The 20,257-nt window shown below is 41.4% G+C and overlaps 1 protein-coding gene across 6 annotated transcripts in view; it reads right to left on the reverse strand.

Annotated features, from left to right (window-relative positions):
* The window catches only part of STAU2 (staufen double-stranded RNA binding protein 2), a 254,141-nt gene that overhangs the window by 118,428 nt on the left and 115,456 nt on the right, over positions 1-20,257 (reverse strand). For all 6 annotated transcript variants that reach the window (XM_090040182.1, XM_090040178.1, XM_090040179.1 and 3 more), the window contains exon 11: positions 17,052-17,112. In XM_090040182.1, coding sequence (XP_089896308.1) covers positions 17,052-17,112 — 61 coding nt within the window. The remainder of the gene's footprint in view (positions 1-17,051; positions 17,113-20,257) is intronic.

Here is a 20,257-nt window from a genome sequence, read left to right on the forward strand (position 1 = left end):
CCAAGCCCTAATCATACATGACAGGCTGAAAGAAGGGGAGACAGAGCCTCTCACCTACACAGAGGTTTGGTGATGTTTGCCAGCCATCTAAGGCTAGTGAAGAAACAAGAACCGTTACAAATGGGAAAGAAAGGTGTTGCTCAGTTATGTAAGTGAAGAGGAAGGTGAAATGTATTTGATGTAGTGGCTTACTATGACTTTGACAAGAGTTGCAGCCGAGGGGGATTTAGTGCAATGAGCACCATCTCATTCAGATGCAGCACTAACCTATCCTTGAAGTAGGCTCCTGTTAGCATATCGAATGTAGCATTTTTGCACCAAAGAGGGGGTGTCAGGTCTGGCTCTGGCCCTCCTGGAATGGGCCTGATATTGCAGTACCTCCAGACTTGGTGCCAGTTTCCTGCAAAGGACCACCTCAAGGGCCACACACACACACACACACACACGCTCCCATCATCATATCAAATGTAGCAATTTTGACATGAAGAGGAAAGTGTCAGTGTTGTCTCTGGCCCTCCCTGTGCCACCCTGGTATTGCAGTAAACCCTAGGCCCAATGTCAGTTCCCTGCAGAGGAAACACCCACCCTGTTTTGAAGGGCCAAAAAAAACCAAACAAATAAAAGGGGAGGGGGGATTTCCATCAGTATTTTTGGCACTAGGGGAGGGTGTCAGAACTTGCTCCAGACTCTCTGAGAGCCAACTTGGTACTGCAGTACCTCTTGGTGCTCATTCCCACCAAGGGAAACATCTGCCATTTTGTTTTTTCTTTCTTAAGGGACATACAAAAGAAAAGGCTCCCATCAGTATGTTTATCCAATATGAGCTTTGTATTTTACAGGCATGCTCACTGTCGCCTACATTTAACCAACATCATGATTGGTTTCTTTTATTGAGCACAAGCTGTTTCTGGTGGCAGTTTAATGACAGATGAAGTATTTAATGAGGTTTTCTTGTATGTGATGGTAAAACAAGTGGCTTTTTTTCCTCCATGTTGATTTGGGGGGGACACGCCTCATCTTATAGTTGAGTAAATACAGTAGTTTTACTATTAAAATATCAATAATTTAGTATGGCAGTTATTAATTTCACAATAGGACATAGTGTAATGTGAAGTATAAGACCCTGATCCTGCAGTCCATTCCAACTCAAGTAGCCTTACTGACTTTGACAGAACTACTTGCATAAGTAGCAGCAGTTTTGGACCCTAAAGTTTGGCTTTTCCACCTTTGAGTCAAACTGCATGTGGGTACAGAAATGAATCAAACACTCCTAGATTCCTTTAACCACTCTGCATGTATAAACATGGACAGGAGATTCAGGAGAGTATGGCAGCAGGGAATCCTATGTCCCCTTACATTTACTTGTGACAAAATGCATCAAGTTCCCACAGCTGCACTGAAGGAGTAAAAACATGAATACACAGAGCTAGATACCTTCCATATCTAGCTGACTATCTCATCCCTGTGTGTTTGGTGATGTGAAGTATTGGTAGACCCTTGTCTAGAGCTCAGAGTACACTAAGTCTCCAGTCCAAACCCTACCCAAATGGAATCGCAATGAAGATAATGGGTCTCTGCACAAACACAGGTCAATGCTACAACAGTGTTGGGAAGGGTTAGGGAGAGGACCGATGCACATTTTTCCTCCCCTGGGAAACTCATGCAGGATAATTTACAATATGGGCTTTCAAGTATAAAATAGGTGAATGTATTGCAATTATAGTCATTATTGAATATACCCTTAATATGAGATTGTCACTTTCAGAAAATATCAGTTCTTTTGTTTTTAAATCAATTAGTAAAATAGATATGAGAATAAAATAATTAATATAGATATACAGCTTCCTTCATCTCGTTAACAGGTAAAACTATGCTACATGAATAAAGACTCAATGACAACAAATGGAGTGAGAGGTATTCAGCAGTGTGTAAGATCTGAACCACTGTGAATGCAAATTCATTAAAAGCACTTGAAAAACAGAAGTGACAGAATTAAATAGCAAGCAAAAGATTACTCTTCTATAAAACTAATATGTAAAACAACCTGATGTAAGAAATAAAAACAGTATGACCCTAACTTTTTCAATTTCTAAACCAAATCTAATACTGCAGATGTCTGTTCCATTGATGTAATATTACTTAAAACAAACATTTCACATGCTTTCTCAGCCTTTTCAGTGTTTTTACATGATCCACCCAAATATCTAACTGCTGTCTGGAACAATAGTTTGGAATTTTTCCAGATTGCTAAACTCTCTTAATGTTAAAATAACTAATATACAACATATGATAAAAAGATACTGAGTATGATATGGTAAATGTTCTTAAAGTGCTCAAATTGCAATAATGGAAGTGCTAAATTAATAACAGTAAAAGTACTTTACTGTTAAATAACACCTTCCATCTAAAGATCAAAGTGCTATATAAGTAATAATTAATTAATGAAAGTCATACAACATACGTAAGAGGTAGGGAATTTTAACATCCCTGCCGATTATATTTTAACAGTGAGTAGTATAATGTATAAACTTGCAACTTATCAGGATTTTAACTTCAGAATCCAAATTAAAAAAATCACTTTAAATAGCCCCTGATGCAGCCCACAAAATTTTTTAAAAGCCAATTTTTGAATAATTCTGCTAAAACAGATATATTTTTAAGTTTCTCTAGATATCTTTTTAAAATATTACTAAGATCTTTTTATAAAATTCTTCTAGTCTTGCTGCTTGTTCCAAATCTGAATGACTGACTTTGTTTGTATATCACAGTTTAGTTGCTCTGGTAATTACAGCATCACAACATGAGGATTAGGACACCAAGTCAGGAAAAAATTGTAATAGCAAAAGAATTCTTAAAGAACAAAGATGAGAATATATTTTCATATAAATGCTGTTAATAAAAACATGAAAGAACAAACACAAAATGAGAGCCCTCTTGGATGCTTTCTGAATAAAAGTTTTTGGTGTACCATCAGATCCTTAAAATTAACAATGATCTATCTGTTAGCCATTCGTCTGAAAAATCTAGATTTATGTGAATATCAAGTATTAATTTATCATATGCTAAATTCAACACTAACTTTATATTACTCAATTATATATAATTGCAAAACAAAAAGCATATGGTAATGTGTCACAACTATTGAGTCATGGGAATTAAAGTCCTCCATTTATATCAACAATGGTGCACCTTCTGTTGGATATAACCTATAGCTGCATTCATAAAGAATCTAGAAATAATTTCCATGCTCAAGCATATTATTATTTAAACCTGTGGGCAATCATGCTAGGAAAATATGCAGGCTAGCTATGCAATGATAATCACTAACACTTGGAAAACAGTTCTTACCCATTCTTTAACGGTAATTGTTTGCAGTCCCATACAATTGCTACCTCAAAAGAAAATCTAATCCAAGGCCCAAAAATCAACCTCAGGTGTGTGAGACATCCTTTGTTTTCATCTATTAATCAGATATTAGACAACTATCAGGGTTTAGAGACATACTGTATACAGGCTGTTTCACTGGACTACCTCATATAGTTGTACCCTTCTGATATAGTCCCACTTGTTAGCATAGCAGTGGCAGGGACAAGTAAATAAAGAATTTCTTTTTGAATGACATGGTTTCCTTCATCATTTTTCATTGGACAGACCTGGATTGCTCATCCTAATCTTTTGTCTGGAGCAGTCATTCTTAAAAGGGGAGTGCGAAGCAGACTGTATTTGATTTGGCCCAAACTGGGGACAGTGATTAGATTTGTTGATTCGGATCACTGTCCCAATTCGATTTGGCTGAATCCGAAACCGAAGATTCGACGCTGATTCAGACAATCAGCAAGTCGGCCACAAACACAGCTTTAAATGTTTTTTCTACATACCTCGAAGTACCAGGTGCGGCTTGTGAATGCTGTGATGGTGGGGTGGATGGAGAGTCCCACAGGAGTGTGGGGTGCTTTGCGTCCACTTTTGGATCTGCTGCCGAACGTGGTGGAGACCCCCCTGCACTCCTGTGGGACGCTCCATCCGCCCCAGCATCTTAGCATTCACAAGCCACAGCTGGTACTTTGAGATATGTAGAAAAAACATTTAAAGCTGTGTCTATGTCTGAATTGTCGAATCTTTCTGAATCTGAATTGATTCAGAGAGTTGCGATTCGATTCAGAGAGATTAACGGGTCTCCTGATTCAATTCAGATTAGGCAATTCAGCCACCAAATTGGGCCAGATCGAATCAGCGACCAAAGCTTCACACAGACCTAATTCTTAACTTTTTTAGACTTGAGGCACCCCTTGATAAACTCAAGTCACCCTTTAGAAAACACCACCTCTCAGTTTTCACTTGTTTTTTATACTACAGAAAAATAATACTGCAATTCTTCTGTTGCAAAGAACACAGAGAAACTACAATAGGTCAGAATGTTTTTAATACTATGGATTCCTATTTGAAATTTTGGGGTTTATGATGTGAATTATGTTTGCACATCTAACTGTGCTAACATTCTGTGGCACCCTGCAGCTCCCTTGAAATGATCTCAGGGTGCCACAGTGACCTTGATTGAAAATCACTGTTATACTGTTTAATCCTTACCTAGAGTATATCACAAAGGACTACCTGAAGGGCTTCACAGGAGGAGGGTCTGCTAACATCACCCCAAAAGAACCATGGTGGGAGTAAGGTTCCCCACAAATACAAACCTCTCTAGGGGTAGTATTGGTAGATGGCCCCAGAGCCACAGCTTCTAGGTTAAATGCAGTAAGAAGGATGGAGCAGTTAACTCCAAGAGAAGTGGTGCAAGCTCCTACCCTGGGTGTTTTTAAGAGGAGGTTAGATGAACACCTCTCTGGGGTCGTTTGACCCCAGTACTCTTTCCTGCCATGGCAGGGGGGCGGACTAGATGATCTACTTGGGTCCCTTCCGACCCTAGAAACTATAAAACTATGAAACTCCTCTCAGAATTCTTATATAGCTGTTTGCAAATTCAAGAAGATATCACTGCCTTGCTTACATTCAGGTCATATTTTCAAGATCTTCTTCATAAACATGAGACTAGAAATGCAATTTTTGAAGTAGAAATTGAGTTTCTGGTAGCATCTTATGACTCCATGAAATAAGTTTAAAAAGATGGGGTGCTCCCCATCTCTAAAAAGTTTGGTTATATCCTTTTCTTGGTCCAAGTATCCTTAAACTACATCCTCTGAACCATAGGCTTGTCCTGAATGAAAGGCAGCGCATCATTATGCTACCTACAGATGCACGAAGAAGTTTCTCCTAACTTGAACAGCCACTATTTGCTGCCTCCTTCCTTGCCTCAGCTAAGAAGGGAATGATTTGCTAGGTACTATGTCAGGAGAACCACAGCTCCACTGGCATATGTCCACTCCCCCTGAATATCTCTGTAGAACACCCTCTCCTCCCTGCGCTGAAACCTGTAGAAAGGGGAGACAGCAGAGCTGAGTCCCTTATTCCCCTGTGTAGTTACACAGACAGGGATGTGATCTAGTACTATCTGTGATGCACTTTATAAAACAAACCAGATCTTTCAATGTTTTAAATAAAACATCTTTGGCCAAAAGATAACTGTTTAACCAGTACCACAAACGCAACGGAGTCAGCTAGCATAAACCAACACACAGTTTTTTTAAGGTCCAGATTCTGCCACCAAAACTCACCTCACAATGAGTAAACACTTTTCAAACAGTCTCACTTAAAGCAGTGAGATTAGCTGTGGAATAAAGCATTGTGCAACAGGCATATGGTGATCATAATCTGGCCTTAAGGGTATTTGCACACATGTTTGTGCCACAGCACTGGGTGCTTTTAAAAGCGCTTAGCACTGCAGCGCATACATTTGTATAAACAGCAAAATGCATGTCAGCGCTGAGAAAACAGTGGCAGTACGCTTATGAACTGTTTGAAGGTGTTTTAGTTTTAAAGCACACTGCCGCCATTTTCTCAGTGCTGACACACATTTCACCATTTATACAAATGCATGTGATGCAGCACCAGGCATGTCAGCTCATGTGCGGAGCAAACTTGATTAATCAAATCTGTTCCAACACCCCAGATCTCCGGTGCATCAGAGCAGACAAATATATGTGTATAAATGCCATAAGTTACTTGCTCATGAAGCAATTCCAAATGGAATTCTTGGACATCTTGGGAGATACCAAGTTCCACTGGAGACGTTCAGGTACTCAGCACCTCTTAAACTTTTGCCTGTGTATACCCATTTGCATCAAAATTACTGAAGTAAAATTGAGTGATTATTTTAGTAACAAAAATGAGTAACTGAAGTTACAATAAACAACTGCTACCATTCTCTATGTTTATGTATATTGTGAAAACCTAACAATTTATACACAAGGATATGGTTTCAAGTGTTACTTTTATTACTCAACAAAACTTCTGAAAATATTAGCCAAAAAAACATGAAAGCCATTATGCACTAGGCAATAGTCTATAGATCACCTTGGCACAGAGTATAAGCTAGGATGCTTATCATTATCTAACTAATAAAGCTATCTGAGGTATTTCTAAGCTACCAAATCACTGTAATAGCCAGCAGAAAATTAACAATGCTCTGTTGCTCCATTCAAAACAAACTGATGTTTTATATATAATGTCTCCCCTTCAAATATCGATGTTTTACTTCACATAAACCCTGTGATGAAGGTAAATAATATATTCTTCTTTATGAAATGAGGTCTTGAGTTCCTAGATTTTACTGGAGAACTCTGCACAATTGGAGAACAGATGGAATTATGACAAGACAAAACTGAGAAAGAAGCAGTAGAAAGGAGTATATATTTTTATGTTCTTAGTCGACAGGAAGTGTTTTTTTTTTTCAGAAAGGGGGTTTTTTGGTTCCAATTTTGTGTGTATTTAACTGAAACAAATACTTATGGAAACAAGTTCTGTTAAAGTTTTGCTCCTCCTTTTGGGAAATGAATACTTATGAGTCATTTCTACAGTGTATCTGATTAAATGCTCTAGCACAGTGATCAGCACCCTTTTCAGGCAGTGTGCCAGAATGACCCAGGCTGGGTGCAGGGCAGGCCAGCAGTAGGACACAACCACAGCCACCGCTCCCCTACCATCTAGTTGCAGTAGTCTGCCTCCTGCTGAATACCACTGAAGCCCCCTGGCTCTGCAGGCCAGATTCAGTGGCTGTAGGTTGTTGACCCCTGCCCTAGCAGACCTGTACATAGGATATGCACCATTATTTATGAGGTGCAGACTCATGCATTTGGAAGCCTGGATAGTAGGCAAGCACGCAAGCAACACTTTTGATTAAGGCTACCACACAAGTTTTGTGTAATGGAAGATGACAGACAGAACCTATTACCAGCAAAAAGAGATCAGCAAATCAGGAAGCAGAAGCAAATCAAGCAGTCAAAGGTGCTTGTAAGAGCTATGAGAGAGTAATTTTGAAGGATGAAGCAATCAGGAGAGTTCACAAATTCAATCACAGAATGGCCTGTACAAGAAAGATCATTCATTAATGGAGTAGTAAAAAGGGGAATGAAAGTTGTGATGATGAAATCAAGGGCATGCCCTACATGTGGGAGAGATGAAAGAATGAGTAAGTCTAACAGACAAGGATGAAGAGGTAGTTGAAGTTAAGAAGGTCAAGGGGGACATCAACATGCACAGTGAAGTTATAAGTGAAGATGAAATCAGAGAAGAAGAAACCAGTAGGGGAGAGGAAGTCATAGGGGTAAGATGTTTGAAGTAAGGGAGGAGCTTGGAGGGGGAAATGGAGACCTTGAAATAAAGTCTTGTCTCTGTCAGCAGAAGTGCCTCAGCTCAAGTGACTCAGTTCTTCAAGGAAATTATTATTCTGGACCAATAGTGAGGTAGTTTCTTCAGGTGTGAAGAAGACAAACAGTTATGCAAGTTTTTAGTAAAAATTGATGTGTGAAAGAGAAAGAGAGAAAATTTCAAGGACACTTGTGGCAACTCTAAAGATTTCTTTAGGTAAAGAGTCAACTACAAATATGGATATAAGAAAATCTCTATCAGAATCACTTTCTTAAGTCTGAATGTAAAAGCTAACCCTTGCCTTTACATAGGCCACCATGGGCACATGCTTTTGTCAAGGGAATTAAATTTAATGAACTTGAGTAAACTCTCATTCTATAAGAATTTAGTTCTCAAACTGGTAAGGAGAAAGCAATATGTTCTTTCCTTGCTTTTTATTTCCCACTACTCTCCCATTTCCATTTCTTAAAAAAACACATAGAGGTGGTTGGCTGTGTTAGACTAAAGTCAGGCAAAAGGCAGGGCAGGGTGGTACCTTAGGGACTGGTTCAGAGAGGCATGAGTTTTTGTAGGCAACAAAAACAGAAATTCAAGCTATTTTGTCAGATACTATAACATATAGCATATATAACATACGGCATTGGATTGCCTACAAGCTGGTTGCCTACAAAATCTTGTGCCCCTCTCAACAGGGTAGTCTCTAAGGTGCTACCCTGCCCTACCTTCTGCCTTTCCTCAATAATATTAGGTTTCCCTTAAAAATTCTTTCAAATCTTAGGGTAAAATACATTGTTTGAAACTGTTATTGCTTACTGTTCCAGCTTAGTGACTGCCTCGTCCAAATTGCTAAATACAAGACTGAAATTCAATTTATATGATACTAAATATAAACTAAATAACCAAGAAGGAAAAATCATTAAATTATAAGATGCATAAAATCTATAATAATTATACCCTCGAAGCACACAGAAAAATACATTAAATATTTAAATAAAAATGCAATGCTGCTACATCTGAGTTCAACACAGTTGAACCATAAGTTGGACACTGTATCCAATAAACTGTGAATAGATTTTGGCTATCATCCATGGAAGTGTACAGGTGTACAGCCACAGGAGTGCTCCACCAACATTCCCTGGATGAAAATTAAATATAAAGACACCTGAAGTAAAGAATGTATAAAATGTCTCAGCTATAAATTTGAAACAAGTCACATTTCCTACAAGACCAAGATCTTAGAAGCATGAAAAACTGAATGAAAAATCTGTCTAAATTTATTGTGCATTTATTTTTTTCAATAAATAGGTGTAGAATAAATAAAAGAGCAAAGACTTTCCTACAATTTATCTATATTTTTCCCCCATCAATTGGTCACTTAGTGGAAGAATTTATTTCTATGAGATGCTACTGGTTAGATAGGTAAAAAAAAAAATTTAAAAAAATCACAAATTATACTTAATACTAAGGGTAATTGTCCACGTGATCCTTTTCCAGTCCAGTATGTTCCAATCTAGTATATACTGAAATAGTAATGTTCTCTATAACCCTAGATTGAAGATGTTATCATGATTATCCCCACCTATTTTCTGTTTTTCTCTGGGTTTATTTTTTACTAAGAACAATTGCATGAGATCAAGTAACTTTGTTCCTTTTGAGTTCATCTGCTCCTGCTGCTTGTTCACCACCTGAAATCATAATCCTCTGTTTGTGACATACTAATCATCTTCACAGTAACTAATTATGATGTCACAAACAGAGGATTATGATTTCAGGTGGTGAACAAGCAGCAGGAGCAGATGTATTCCTAAGGAAGAAAGATCCTAATTTCATGCACAACTCCCTAGTAATAAAAGACTAGGAAGAAAAACAACAGTAAATATTTTACACGCAGGATAAACTGTTTTAAAAAATAAAGTTTTCCACAAACAGTTCCTTAGTTTTCACTTAAATAATTCCTAAAAGATGCTTCAGTTTAACCTCTCAATATAAAACTGTAAAACACTTTCTCTGGGGCAAAAATGATTTGTAGCCTTTTTAGACTTCTCTCTAATATATAAAGGTCTGCTTATTTTCTTAGCATTAAAATTCAAGTCTTAGCTCCCTGTTTTCTATAGAGGACATTATGCAGTACCAGAGAGCTGGTAGGTTTGTGATATTAGAGGAATACCGATTAAAAACTGGGTGAAAGGAAATGTACTTTTTGTTTCACAGTTTCTTCCAGCAATGCCTCTTTCACTTAAGTTCTTGAGAAACACTTGATAGAAAATATGGTTTTAAGATTCAGCATCTTCATCTCTTTAGTCACAGCTTTGTGAATCTCACAGGCCACATACAGGCATTAATTTTCTCATAGGAGAGTTGCTGCTCTCCCAGGCAAAAGCACAAGTGTACAGATGTTCAGGATTTTTTCCCAGAACAAAAAATGCCTGCTCCAGAAGAAAAATAACCTGCAAACAACCAGGGTTAACTCACTCCTGGGAGAGTTTCTCTTGGGAGAGTGAATGTCTGTTCACATTCTCTTCCAAGATAAACCACAGTACAGTCCTCCATTTTCCCATAGTGCTTTGCTCTCCCCCTGGCAAAGGGAGACTGCATGTCACCAGCAGCTCCCCCAATAGGGAGACAGCTTGTTACTCACTGGATTCTAATGCTGCAGCCAAGCAGGGAGCAGAACAAGCCCCCCTTAAATTCCCATATTGTGCTGTACAGAGACATACTGATACTTAGCAGTCTGTGTCAGCTAATCAGGGCTGTCCTGTGTACTGGGGCCATCCATCTCCAGGCAGACTAAGGGAGCTTGCAGAACATACTGAGATGTGCACAAAGGGGCCCCCTAATTGCACAGGGCCAGCACTTCAAGCTCTCTGCTCTTCAGGGGCTGAACATCTGAATACCTATGCAGGCATCTCCAGGTAAATTTTTCTACCAAGAAAACAAAACCAGGAGAATTTTTCCAGATCTTTTGAATGTGTGTATGCAGCCACAATTCCAACTTGATGTTTTCAAGAATGTTGCAGAAAGATGAGGTGACAACATATTTGACACCCCTGACATTTCTTAGCTACAAGCAGGAAAAAAGCTTTTCTATAACTTTCACAAGAAAGCAAAATAGAGCACAAGTGCAACAAGTTACTTTTTGCTACTAATATTGTCAAGTACAGGAGAGAAGGGAAAAGGACATTTATGGTTTAAGGGTTGGAGGGTTCACCAACTGGGGGAAGTAGAGCTAAGAAGTTTGTCATAACAATGGCTATTAAAGTAACTGACAGCTGAAAGAAGCAAAGGTCAGCTTTTGGGGATTTATCCTGTGGGATACAGGAGGTGCAATAAGTTGGTATGTTGGAGAAAACCAAGTAGGAAGTATTTTCCAGAGAAAACACACAGGGATGAGAGAAACACTAGAAGCTGTTGATCCTTTTAAAGTACTTCTGGAGAAGGCAGGGTAGTGTAGCATCTTATAGACTAACTTATTCAGAGAGATATGAGTTTTCATAGGCTACAGACTACTTTGCCAGATGCTATGAATGGACTTGCAGAGAGCAGGGGTACTAAACAGAAAACAGTAAGGTAATTTAATACAAAGGGTAGGGCAAGGGGGAGAAAAGGATAGAAGGTACTGCTGAAATAGGCAAAGTGCGTTGAAGAAATGAAAGGGAATAAACAAACCAGTTCACATATTCAGAGAAGTTTAGGGCTGTTAACTTATTGAAGGACACAGAAGTTACAAAAGCTAGTCTAGGCAAAGAGATAAGAATCCAGAGTCTCTGTTGAGACCATACTTAATGCAATCCGCTCTGTGAATGATTTCCTGTCCCAGTTTTGAGCTCAAGTTGAGTTTTAAAGTTTTGTTGTTCAAGGACAGCTACTCTGAAGTCAGTGATTACTGGGGCTGTGCCTCTGGAACTGGGAAACACTAACTTTGCCTACTTCCAGAGACATGCCCTGGAGACTGCTGGTGGTACATCTCTGGAAGTGAGGAACACACTGCCATTTGTCCTGCAAGACCAATGATATTTCCAGGGTCTCAGGTTCACCTCATGTCATGCCTGACCAACCTGACTGCCTTCTATGATCCAATGACTGGCTCTGTGGATGCAGGAAGAGCAGTGGATGTGATAAATCTTGAGTTTAGCAATACTTTTGATATGGTCTTCCGCAACATTCTTGGAAGCAAGGGTGCAGGAATGGACTGTAAGGTGAATAGAAAATTGGCTGGATCATTGGGCTCAAAGGGTAGTAATCAATGGCTCAATGTCCAACTGCCAGCCAGTATCAAGAGGAGTGCCCCAGGGGTCAGTCCTGGGGCTGGTTTTGTTCAATACATTCATCAGTGACCTGGAAGATGGGATGGAGTCCACCCTCAGCAAGTCTGCACATGACACCAAGCTGAAGGGAGTAACAGATATGCTGGAGGCTAGGATTCAGAGAGCCTTGGACAAATTGGCAGACTGGACCAAAGAAATATCATGAGGTTCAATAAGGAAAAGTGAAAAGCCCTGTACTTAGGATGGAACAATTCCATGTACTGGTACAGACTGGGAACTGACTGGCTAATTACCAGCTCTGCAGAAAAGGACCGGGAGGTTACAATGGACAGTAAACTAAATGTGAGCCAACGGTGTGTGGCGAAATGCCGGGCTAGCGGCTCCGGCACCGCTTAGGGGAGCCGCGGGCTTTGCGGAGTTGTGCGAGCGCGCGGCTTGTGGGGCGGGATTGAGGTAGCTCTTAGCCGCCCTCAAGGTTCGCCGAGTTGGCACAAGTAGATGACTTAAAGTAAGTAGTTAGTGTCTCTTAATCTATAGGGTGTCCATTGGTTCACGAGGTTCCAGAGCCAGCCCTTGTGCTCCAACAGTGGAGCTAGTCCAAAGCTAGGTGCGGCTGCCGGCTCCTTAAGTCCCAGAACTGGTCAACGGCTCATTGAGATGGAATGTTAGTCATAAAAGTTATTACGGAGTAGATATAGAGTAAAATGAAAAGATTTTATTCACTCACCTGGCCTCACCCTCTTACAAGTAAGAGGGGAGGCCGGTTGGAACGAAGTTGCAGTAAATACAAGTATAGCGAGCGTAGGTATGCTGTCTAAGCTACGATGAGAGGCAGTCGAGGAGCGGAGTCTCCGATGTTTCTTCAGTTACAGTATGCTGGATACTAAAGGGGTCTGTTGGTTCACGGGGCTCCAGAGCCAGCAGCTGCCGGCTCCGTAGTCCCAGAACTGGTCAACAGCTCATGAATGGGATAGTCTATAGGGTGTCCGTTGGTTCACGAGGTTCCAGAGCCAGCCCTTGCGTTCCAACAGTGGAGCTAGTCCAAAGCTAGGTGCGGCTGCCGGCTCCTTAAGTCCCAGAACTGGTCAACGGCTCATGAATGGGAAATACAAAGCGATACTGTAACACGGTGAATCGTTGTCAGTTGTCGGATTTCTGAGGCCTTTGTTTTCTCTGGGATACGCCCAGGCGGGGAGGCTGAGAACCGGTCTGCGGGGTGATCAGGCCCACAGAGTTTTCCAGTTGTCGTCTCTGCTGCTTTCTGCTTTTTTGCCTCTTTTATAAATGTTTGTTGGACTGCCTCTATGACACTAACTATAGTATACAGATAGGATAATTTTCTTTTACATAATTATTGCTAGGCAGATTTTCTACATAAGTTTCATTTCTGCAAAAATGACACTTTTAGATAAGAAATGAAATTTACAGAATGCGCATGTGTAGCTTAATGCCAGTGGAGAGAAGTACAAAGCGTTCATTTTGATTAACAGTCTACTTCAAGGTTACATAAATGTGAGAGTGCCGCGCGGCAGTTACACAAAAAGAGAAAATAATATAAAGTCTTTGCTAAAAACTATAAGACAGTTACACGGTGTACCCTAGTTGTGAAGGGGGCTAATGGCATACTGGGCTGCATTAGTAGGAGTGTTGCCAGCAGATTGAGGGAAGTGAATCCTTCCCCTCTATTCAGCGCTGGTGAGGCCACATCTAGAGTACTGTGTCCAATTTTGGGGTCCCTGCTACAGAAAGGATGTGGCCAAATTGGAGAGTCCAGCAGAGGGCAACCAAAATGGTTAGGGGACTGGGGCACATGAGTTAAGAGGGGAGGCTAAGGGAACTGGGATTATTTAGTCTGAAGAAAAGAAGACTGAAGGGGGGATTTAATAGCTTTCAACTACCTGAAGGGTGATTACAGAGAGGATGGAGCTAGACTGTTCTCAGTGGCGGTGGATGACAGAATAAGGAACAACGGTCTCAAGTTGCAGCAAGGAAAGTTTAGGCTAGATATTAGGAAAAACTCTCATTAGGAGGCTAGTAAAACACTGAACAGGCTACACAGAGACATTGTGGACCCTGCATTCTTGGAGATTTTTAAGACCTGGCTAGACAAAGCCTTGGCTGGGATGATCTAGTTGAGGATAGTTCTGCTTTGAGCAAAGGGTTGTACTAGATGGCCTCCTGAGGTCCCTTCCACCCCTAATTTTCTATGATTCTCAGTAGTATAGTGACGGGAAGGGCATGGGGGGGTGGGGGCAGCACTGGCTGCGCTGTCCAGGGGAACTCGGCACCCTGGTAGCACTTCTGGTTTCATCACCAGGACTTTCAGTTTTGCTACCTGCACTTTTGGGCTGGGCAATCCGCCACCAGGGGATTCCTCCCCTCTCCACCCCACACTCAACAATTGGCTGCAGATGAGAAGGGGGGAGCACAAATGGATGCCAGAGACTCGCATTATGCCACTGCTTATTCTAATAGGCAACATGTGCTTCACCAGAAGAAGCAGATCAGCTGTGTTGGGACACATCCTGATGTGAACAATGAAGTGCTAATACTACTAGCTGTCCTTAGGCTAGAAATAGACATCACCAAATGAAGCAGGTCGGCTCTGCTGGGATGTGTCCTGGCCTTGTTGCTGTCCTGTCACAATAAAAAGTTCTTGCCTGCTCACCCTGGCTATCTCCTGGGATGGCATACTTCCTGGACACTCTGGGCATTTTTACATGTGCTCTGGGAGGCATGGGGGGGTGGGGGGGAATTTAATTAGCAAGCTGTGCTAATTAAAAGCTCCCAATCATTATGTGCATCAGTGTCCTCACACTGAAAAAATGGTGGTGGGACACTTTGAACTAAAGCTTGTTTGATGAGTTTTACTTCAAAGTGCCCTGCTGCCATTTTTCAGAGTGGGGATGCTAATACATGTGACACTAGAGCAGGGGTGGGCAAAATGCGGCCCGTCGGTCAGATGGAGCCCACCAGGCCATTCTATTCGACCCGTAGGGCCCCTAAAAAATTTAGAAAATTAATATTCATCTGCCTCTGGCTGCCTGTCATGCGGCTCTCTATGGCTTGCCAAAATTCAGTAAGCAGCCCTCCACCTGAAATAATTACCACCCCGAGCTAGAGTCTGCTGGAGAAAGTGAAATCCAGTAGACTTGATTAATCAAGTCAGCTCTGACATGCTGGATTTTTAATAAATCAGAGCAGGCTCCCAGCACATGTATATAAGCCCTTAATGTTCCAGGAGAACCAATTTTATGTCACAGTTGGCCATGACTTTGGAATCTGTTTTTTCTATGTTCGGCCTTCCAAAAGCAAGATGCATGTCTTATTTGGAGGCATGTGGTACACAAAAAAATATGCTACTAGTTATTTTAAATCATTTAAAATTTAAATCATTTATGTCATTTCTAGATAAAAACCGAAATCCCTCTTTACATCTATCATCTGCACCCAAGGCTTTATAGCAGGGATAGGCAGTCCCTGGTACGACTGCCAGTGTGGCATGCAAAGGCATGTGCCTCTGGCTGGAGGGTGGGAAGTAGCAAGGTCTGCGCTGCCACAACAAGGATTGGACCCCTCATGGTTCCCATGCCATCTGCCCCTGCCCACCAGGTTGCAAGTGTTTTGGGCACTCTGACCAAAAACACTGCCTACCCCAGCTTTATAGAATGAGAATGGAATACAAAGAGAAAGCAGTGAAGGAGGGGTATTTTTAACCGTAATGAATAGACAATTCTCTTATACAAGTTTTGATAGAGAAGGTTTAAACTCTGTACTTCAAAGGGAAGGAAGGCTCAAGATGGAGAAAGCCCTTTACTAGTGGCCTGATAGGTCTTTTTTCCCCCCCTCATAGCATTTCAGACTAGCTTTCCTCTGAGAGTGGAGATGGTCCACATTACTGAATGGATTATTATATTTGTCCCAGATGCACTATTCTTTGCAATACAACTAATTAGACTGCCTACAGTACTACACTAAGTTAACTACACTGACCAAAAATGTAAGTGGTATAGACACTTTTGGTTCCAGGTGCCTATAATGCACTTAAGATCTGTTGACTTGACACACATTTAGCCTCGATTTTGTACCCAAAAGTTGGTTGCTTTGTCTCTACGTAAGATCCCCTCCCCACAACACTGATCTGGAACAGGGGCATTAAACTCATCTGCCCTATGGCCTGATCTGCCTGGGCTGCTGGCCAGAGCAAGTGTCACATGTGGTGCAGCCTGGGACCCAGCCCCAGTAAGCACCAAGTTCTGCAGTCCAGGACTGGAACTTGGTTCCAGTGAGCATCGTGGGCAGTGGCCCAGTATCCAGCCCCAGTGAGTGCCACAGGCAGCACAGCCCAGGATTCTCCCCCACCCCAGTAGTGCTGCGAGCAGCATAGACTGGGACCCAACCCCAATGAGTGCCACATGTGTGCAGGGATGATTTGGAAAGGCGCATGGGTCAATGGGGCAGCACTGGGGCTCTGCTTGCCAGACCTAGCCTTCAGTCTGTATGTTTAACATCCCTGATATGGAAGAACATGCTGAGTGCCACTGAGCAGAGGCACAAAGGTATCTAAAGTGTATCAGCAACAGGAAAAAAACCAAACCTTTTCTTACGTAGCCTTAAAACATGCAAGTGACAAAGTCTAAAGTTTACTTCATTCTGTTAACATGTGATAAAAACACCAACTTTCCCTTTACTAGGATTTTACCTCATTTTAATTGCTATGCGTTAGGTAATTCAAGTTTAAAACATCTCTTTTTTCTTAGTGAAGACTATCCCTGACTCAAACTATAATTAACTGTCCTCTACTTGGTTTCACAAGTCAAACAAAAACTATTCTGCTTTTGCTACAGTGTCACATCTACCACTCTATAAACAAGAGTAAACCTAACTGTTGGTGATAATTACTATGCTAAATATGCTTAGTTCATGACAACTAAACAAAGTGTTTTGCTGGCTTCAAATAATACAATTCTTAAAAGGAAAATGCAGAAGGGTAAATATAAATTAAATATAAAGATGCATACTTACTGTTACTCGTTGGTTCAGGATACCCAGCAGTTTGACCATTCCATCCCTTATTTTCCCCTGGCTGGAAAAAGAAGAAGAAATAAAGGACAAAACATATATTTAAAAAAAAATAAAATAAAAAAAACCATATTTTTCTTTTTATACACACACACACACACACACACACACACACACACACACAAATTTTGCTCATAGGATATTTAAAAAGTGACTGTGGGGACACAGTCAGGAAAGCTAACTGCACCTTGTCATGCATCTACAAATGCATCATAACCAGGTTCAAGGAGGTGATCCTCGCCCTCTATACAACATTGGTCAGGCCGCAGTGGGAGTACTGTGTCCAGTTCTGGGTGCCACACTTCAGGAGGGATATGGACAACATTGAGAGGGTGCAGAGGAGGGCCACTCGCATGATCGGGGGCAGTAGGGCAGGCCCTACGAGGAGAGGCTATGGGACCTGAACCTGTTCAGCCTCCACAAGATAGAGGGGATCTGGTGGCCGTCAATAAACTGGCCAAGGGAGACCAGCAGGCAATGGGAGAGTCCCTGTTCCCCCGAGCACTATTGGGAGTAACAAGGAATAATGGCCATAAGTTGACGGAGAGCAGATTCAGGCTAGATATCAGGAGGCGCTTCTTCACTGTCAGGGTGGCTAGGATCTGGAACCAACTTCCAAGGGAAAAGGTGCTCGCTCCTACCCTGGGGGTCTTCAAAAGGAGGCTGGAAGAACACCTTGCCGGGGTCGTTTGACTCCAGTACTCTTTCCTGCCATGGCAGGGGGTTGAACTTGATGATCTGCTCAGGTCCCTTCCGTCTTTACCAACTATGAAACTATGACTGATGGGATTGACAGGCACATGGACACAGGTTCTACCATCCTGCTTATGCAACTTTGCTAAACCACTTTCATTTTGACCTAAGATAGGTTCTTCCAGTACTAAATCTTCCCATAAACATTACCAGGTCCTGGCCAAAACTAATGATGGCAATGTGAGCAACATTTCCTCAGGTACTTGGCTCAGATAGGGAGTTGCTTAAATTTCTGGTTATCTACAGATATAAACCAAAATGTCCTAAGATACAATCTCTGGGTCGCTGCAGTGCAGTGTCTCAGTGGCACAATCTAGTCCTCAATATAAAAAATGACACAGTGGAATAGACCAGACTAGCCTGATACCTTGTCTATAGATAAAGATGCAATATTGTCATGGGGCACCTACAATAACTGAATGCCTTATATTGTGTAATTTGGTCTATAATTATAATTACATGCTGTAATTAAGTAATATTATCCCAGATAGGAATCAGTGTATACCCTGGAACAGGAGAAGTGATGACCCTTACAGTCTGCATTACCATAGCTAAAACATCTAAGCAGCTATATTGAGGAGTTTAATGGGTCCAATATTGGTGATCTAACATTTCATTCTTATGCCAAAATAGAAATAAATGCAAAGCTAAACAATAAGTCCATTCTTTAAGGCTCACAAAATTTAGTAAGTGGTAGCCTTCATGTCCATGTAAAGGTGGAGATTCAGCTCACATTAAGCTCAGTGACTGACTCAGTGATAGCCACCTCTTCACAGGATCAAATGATCCTTTTCTATTTTGACATACTTTTTACACATGAACAGAGACTTCTGCAACAATACAGACTTTTGCCCATGCCTAGGTTATATATTCACCCCTGGAGGAACGGGCAAGGCAGAACTGGCAAAGTTCTATTCTGAGGATTTCAGACCACTGAAATCTCCTAGCCTCCCCTGCAGTACTTGCTTGACCCTGCAGTGCTCTCATTGCTTTATCCCCATTTCCTTCTACCTACTTAGATTTGCTTTATGAAATGTGAGGACCTCAAAGGGGGAGTCACTGCAGCTTAAGGGTACATGCCACGCAGAGCAGCTGTTCTTATGACACTTTCCTAGTTATACCTTGTTAGCTATATGACACTGAACTCAAGCAAAAGTGCTATCTGTTAGTGAAGCAAGGCAGATATGCAATGGAAAGAATATGGCGGCAGAACTCTCTTTCCTTCGTACTGGTCAGCCTCATCCTTGCACACCTCAGTTTCACTGGATCCTTATAACTGGGCTCCCCTTTCCCCTATATGTCGCAGGCATACGCGCATTGATTTTTTAAAAGGAAGTTAGATGTTGAAATTAATCAGTAATTTGAGATTTGTAAATGTGTCGTATTTAGTGCTGTGCATTATAACAGCATGGCACTGCTATGAACCTGGAGCACAACCATAAAATCTGCCAAGAACCCTGCTGGAAAATGGAGACGCTGACATTTCCAACTCTCCTTTCACTCCTCGCTGTTTACTGTGTATTAATGTTGTCAAGATAGAGAGTTTAACAAGAATCCAGGCATTAGTAAGTCATCCTTAGTGCTGCTGTCTCACATTAATGCCACCCACAGTGAATGGATTTTTCTGGAAGTAGTAAAGTGGCAGGAAGAAAAGCTGGTTAAAATTAAAATGTTGCAGCTCCCTGATCTCTTGAACAGAGCCAAATTTTGGTTGCCTCTGTGAGCTAGGATGGATGAAATGTAAACAGGGCATGAAATCTCTTCTTTAGTACAGGACTCTGCCTAGGGGCCAGCTAAATCAGCGATAGTCTTTCCCTGGGTGCCATAAGATCCTTTCAAGGGTGTCACCCAATATTAGCATTGTTACATGCTCAAATGCCTACACATGATTCACAAGATAAACACAGAGATTTCAAAAAGGAATCCAGTGTCAAAAACATTTTCACTGTTCTGGTCTTTCTGAGTTCTTTGCAACAGAAGAAGTATTCTAGATTTAAAAAATGAATGAAAGCTGAGAGCTGGCACTTTGGAATGGGTGCCCTGAGTCTAACAAGGTTGAGAACCACCACTGATCTAGTTTAAAGTGGGCCATCTAGCATATCCACTGGAGCACCGTGTGCTGAAAGTTGCACAGGCAGCAGGCCTTGGTTTGGCTACTGCATCATTTCTTTCCTGCCTTTTGCTCATGACTGACAGCAGTCACAGAAGCCCTATGCTTTATCTTTTCAAAGCAGCAGAGATGCCTGCTACAGTGTTTCATTCTTGCACCTTCCTGAGCCATTCTGCTCATGTCTACTCTGCACAACACAATGACTCAAGCCATGTCTTTTCAGCTGTTACAGCTCTGTTCATTGCTCATAATAACAGATCAAGAACTTTCAGAATAACCATGCGGC

The sequence above is a fragment of the Crocodylus siamensis genome, chromosome 3 (genome assembly GCF_052110815.1).
Source record: "Crocodylus siamensis isolate JL-2025a chromosome 3, ASM5211081v1, whole genome shotgun sequence".
NCBI classification, from domain to species: Eukaryota; Metazoa; Chordata; order Crocodylia; family Crocodylidae; genus Crocodylus; species Crocodylus siamensis.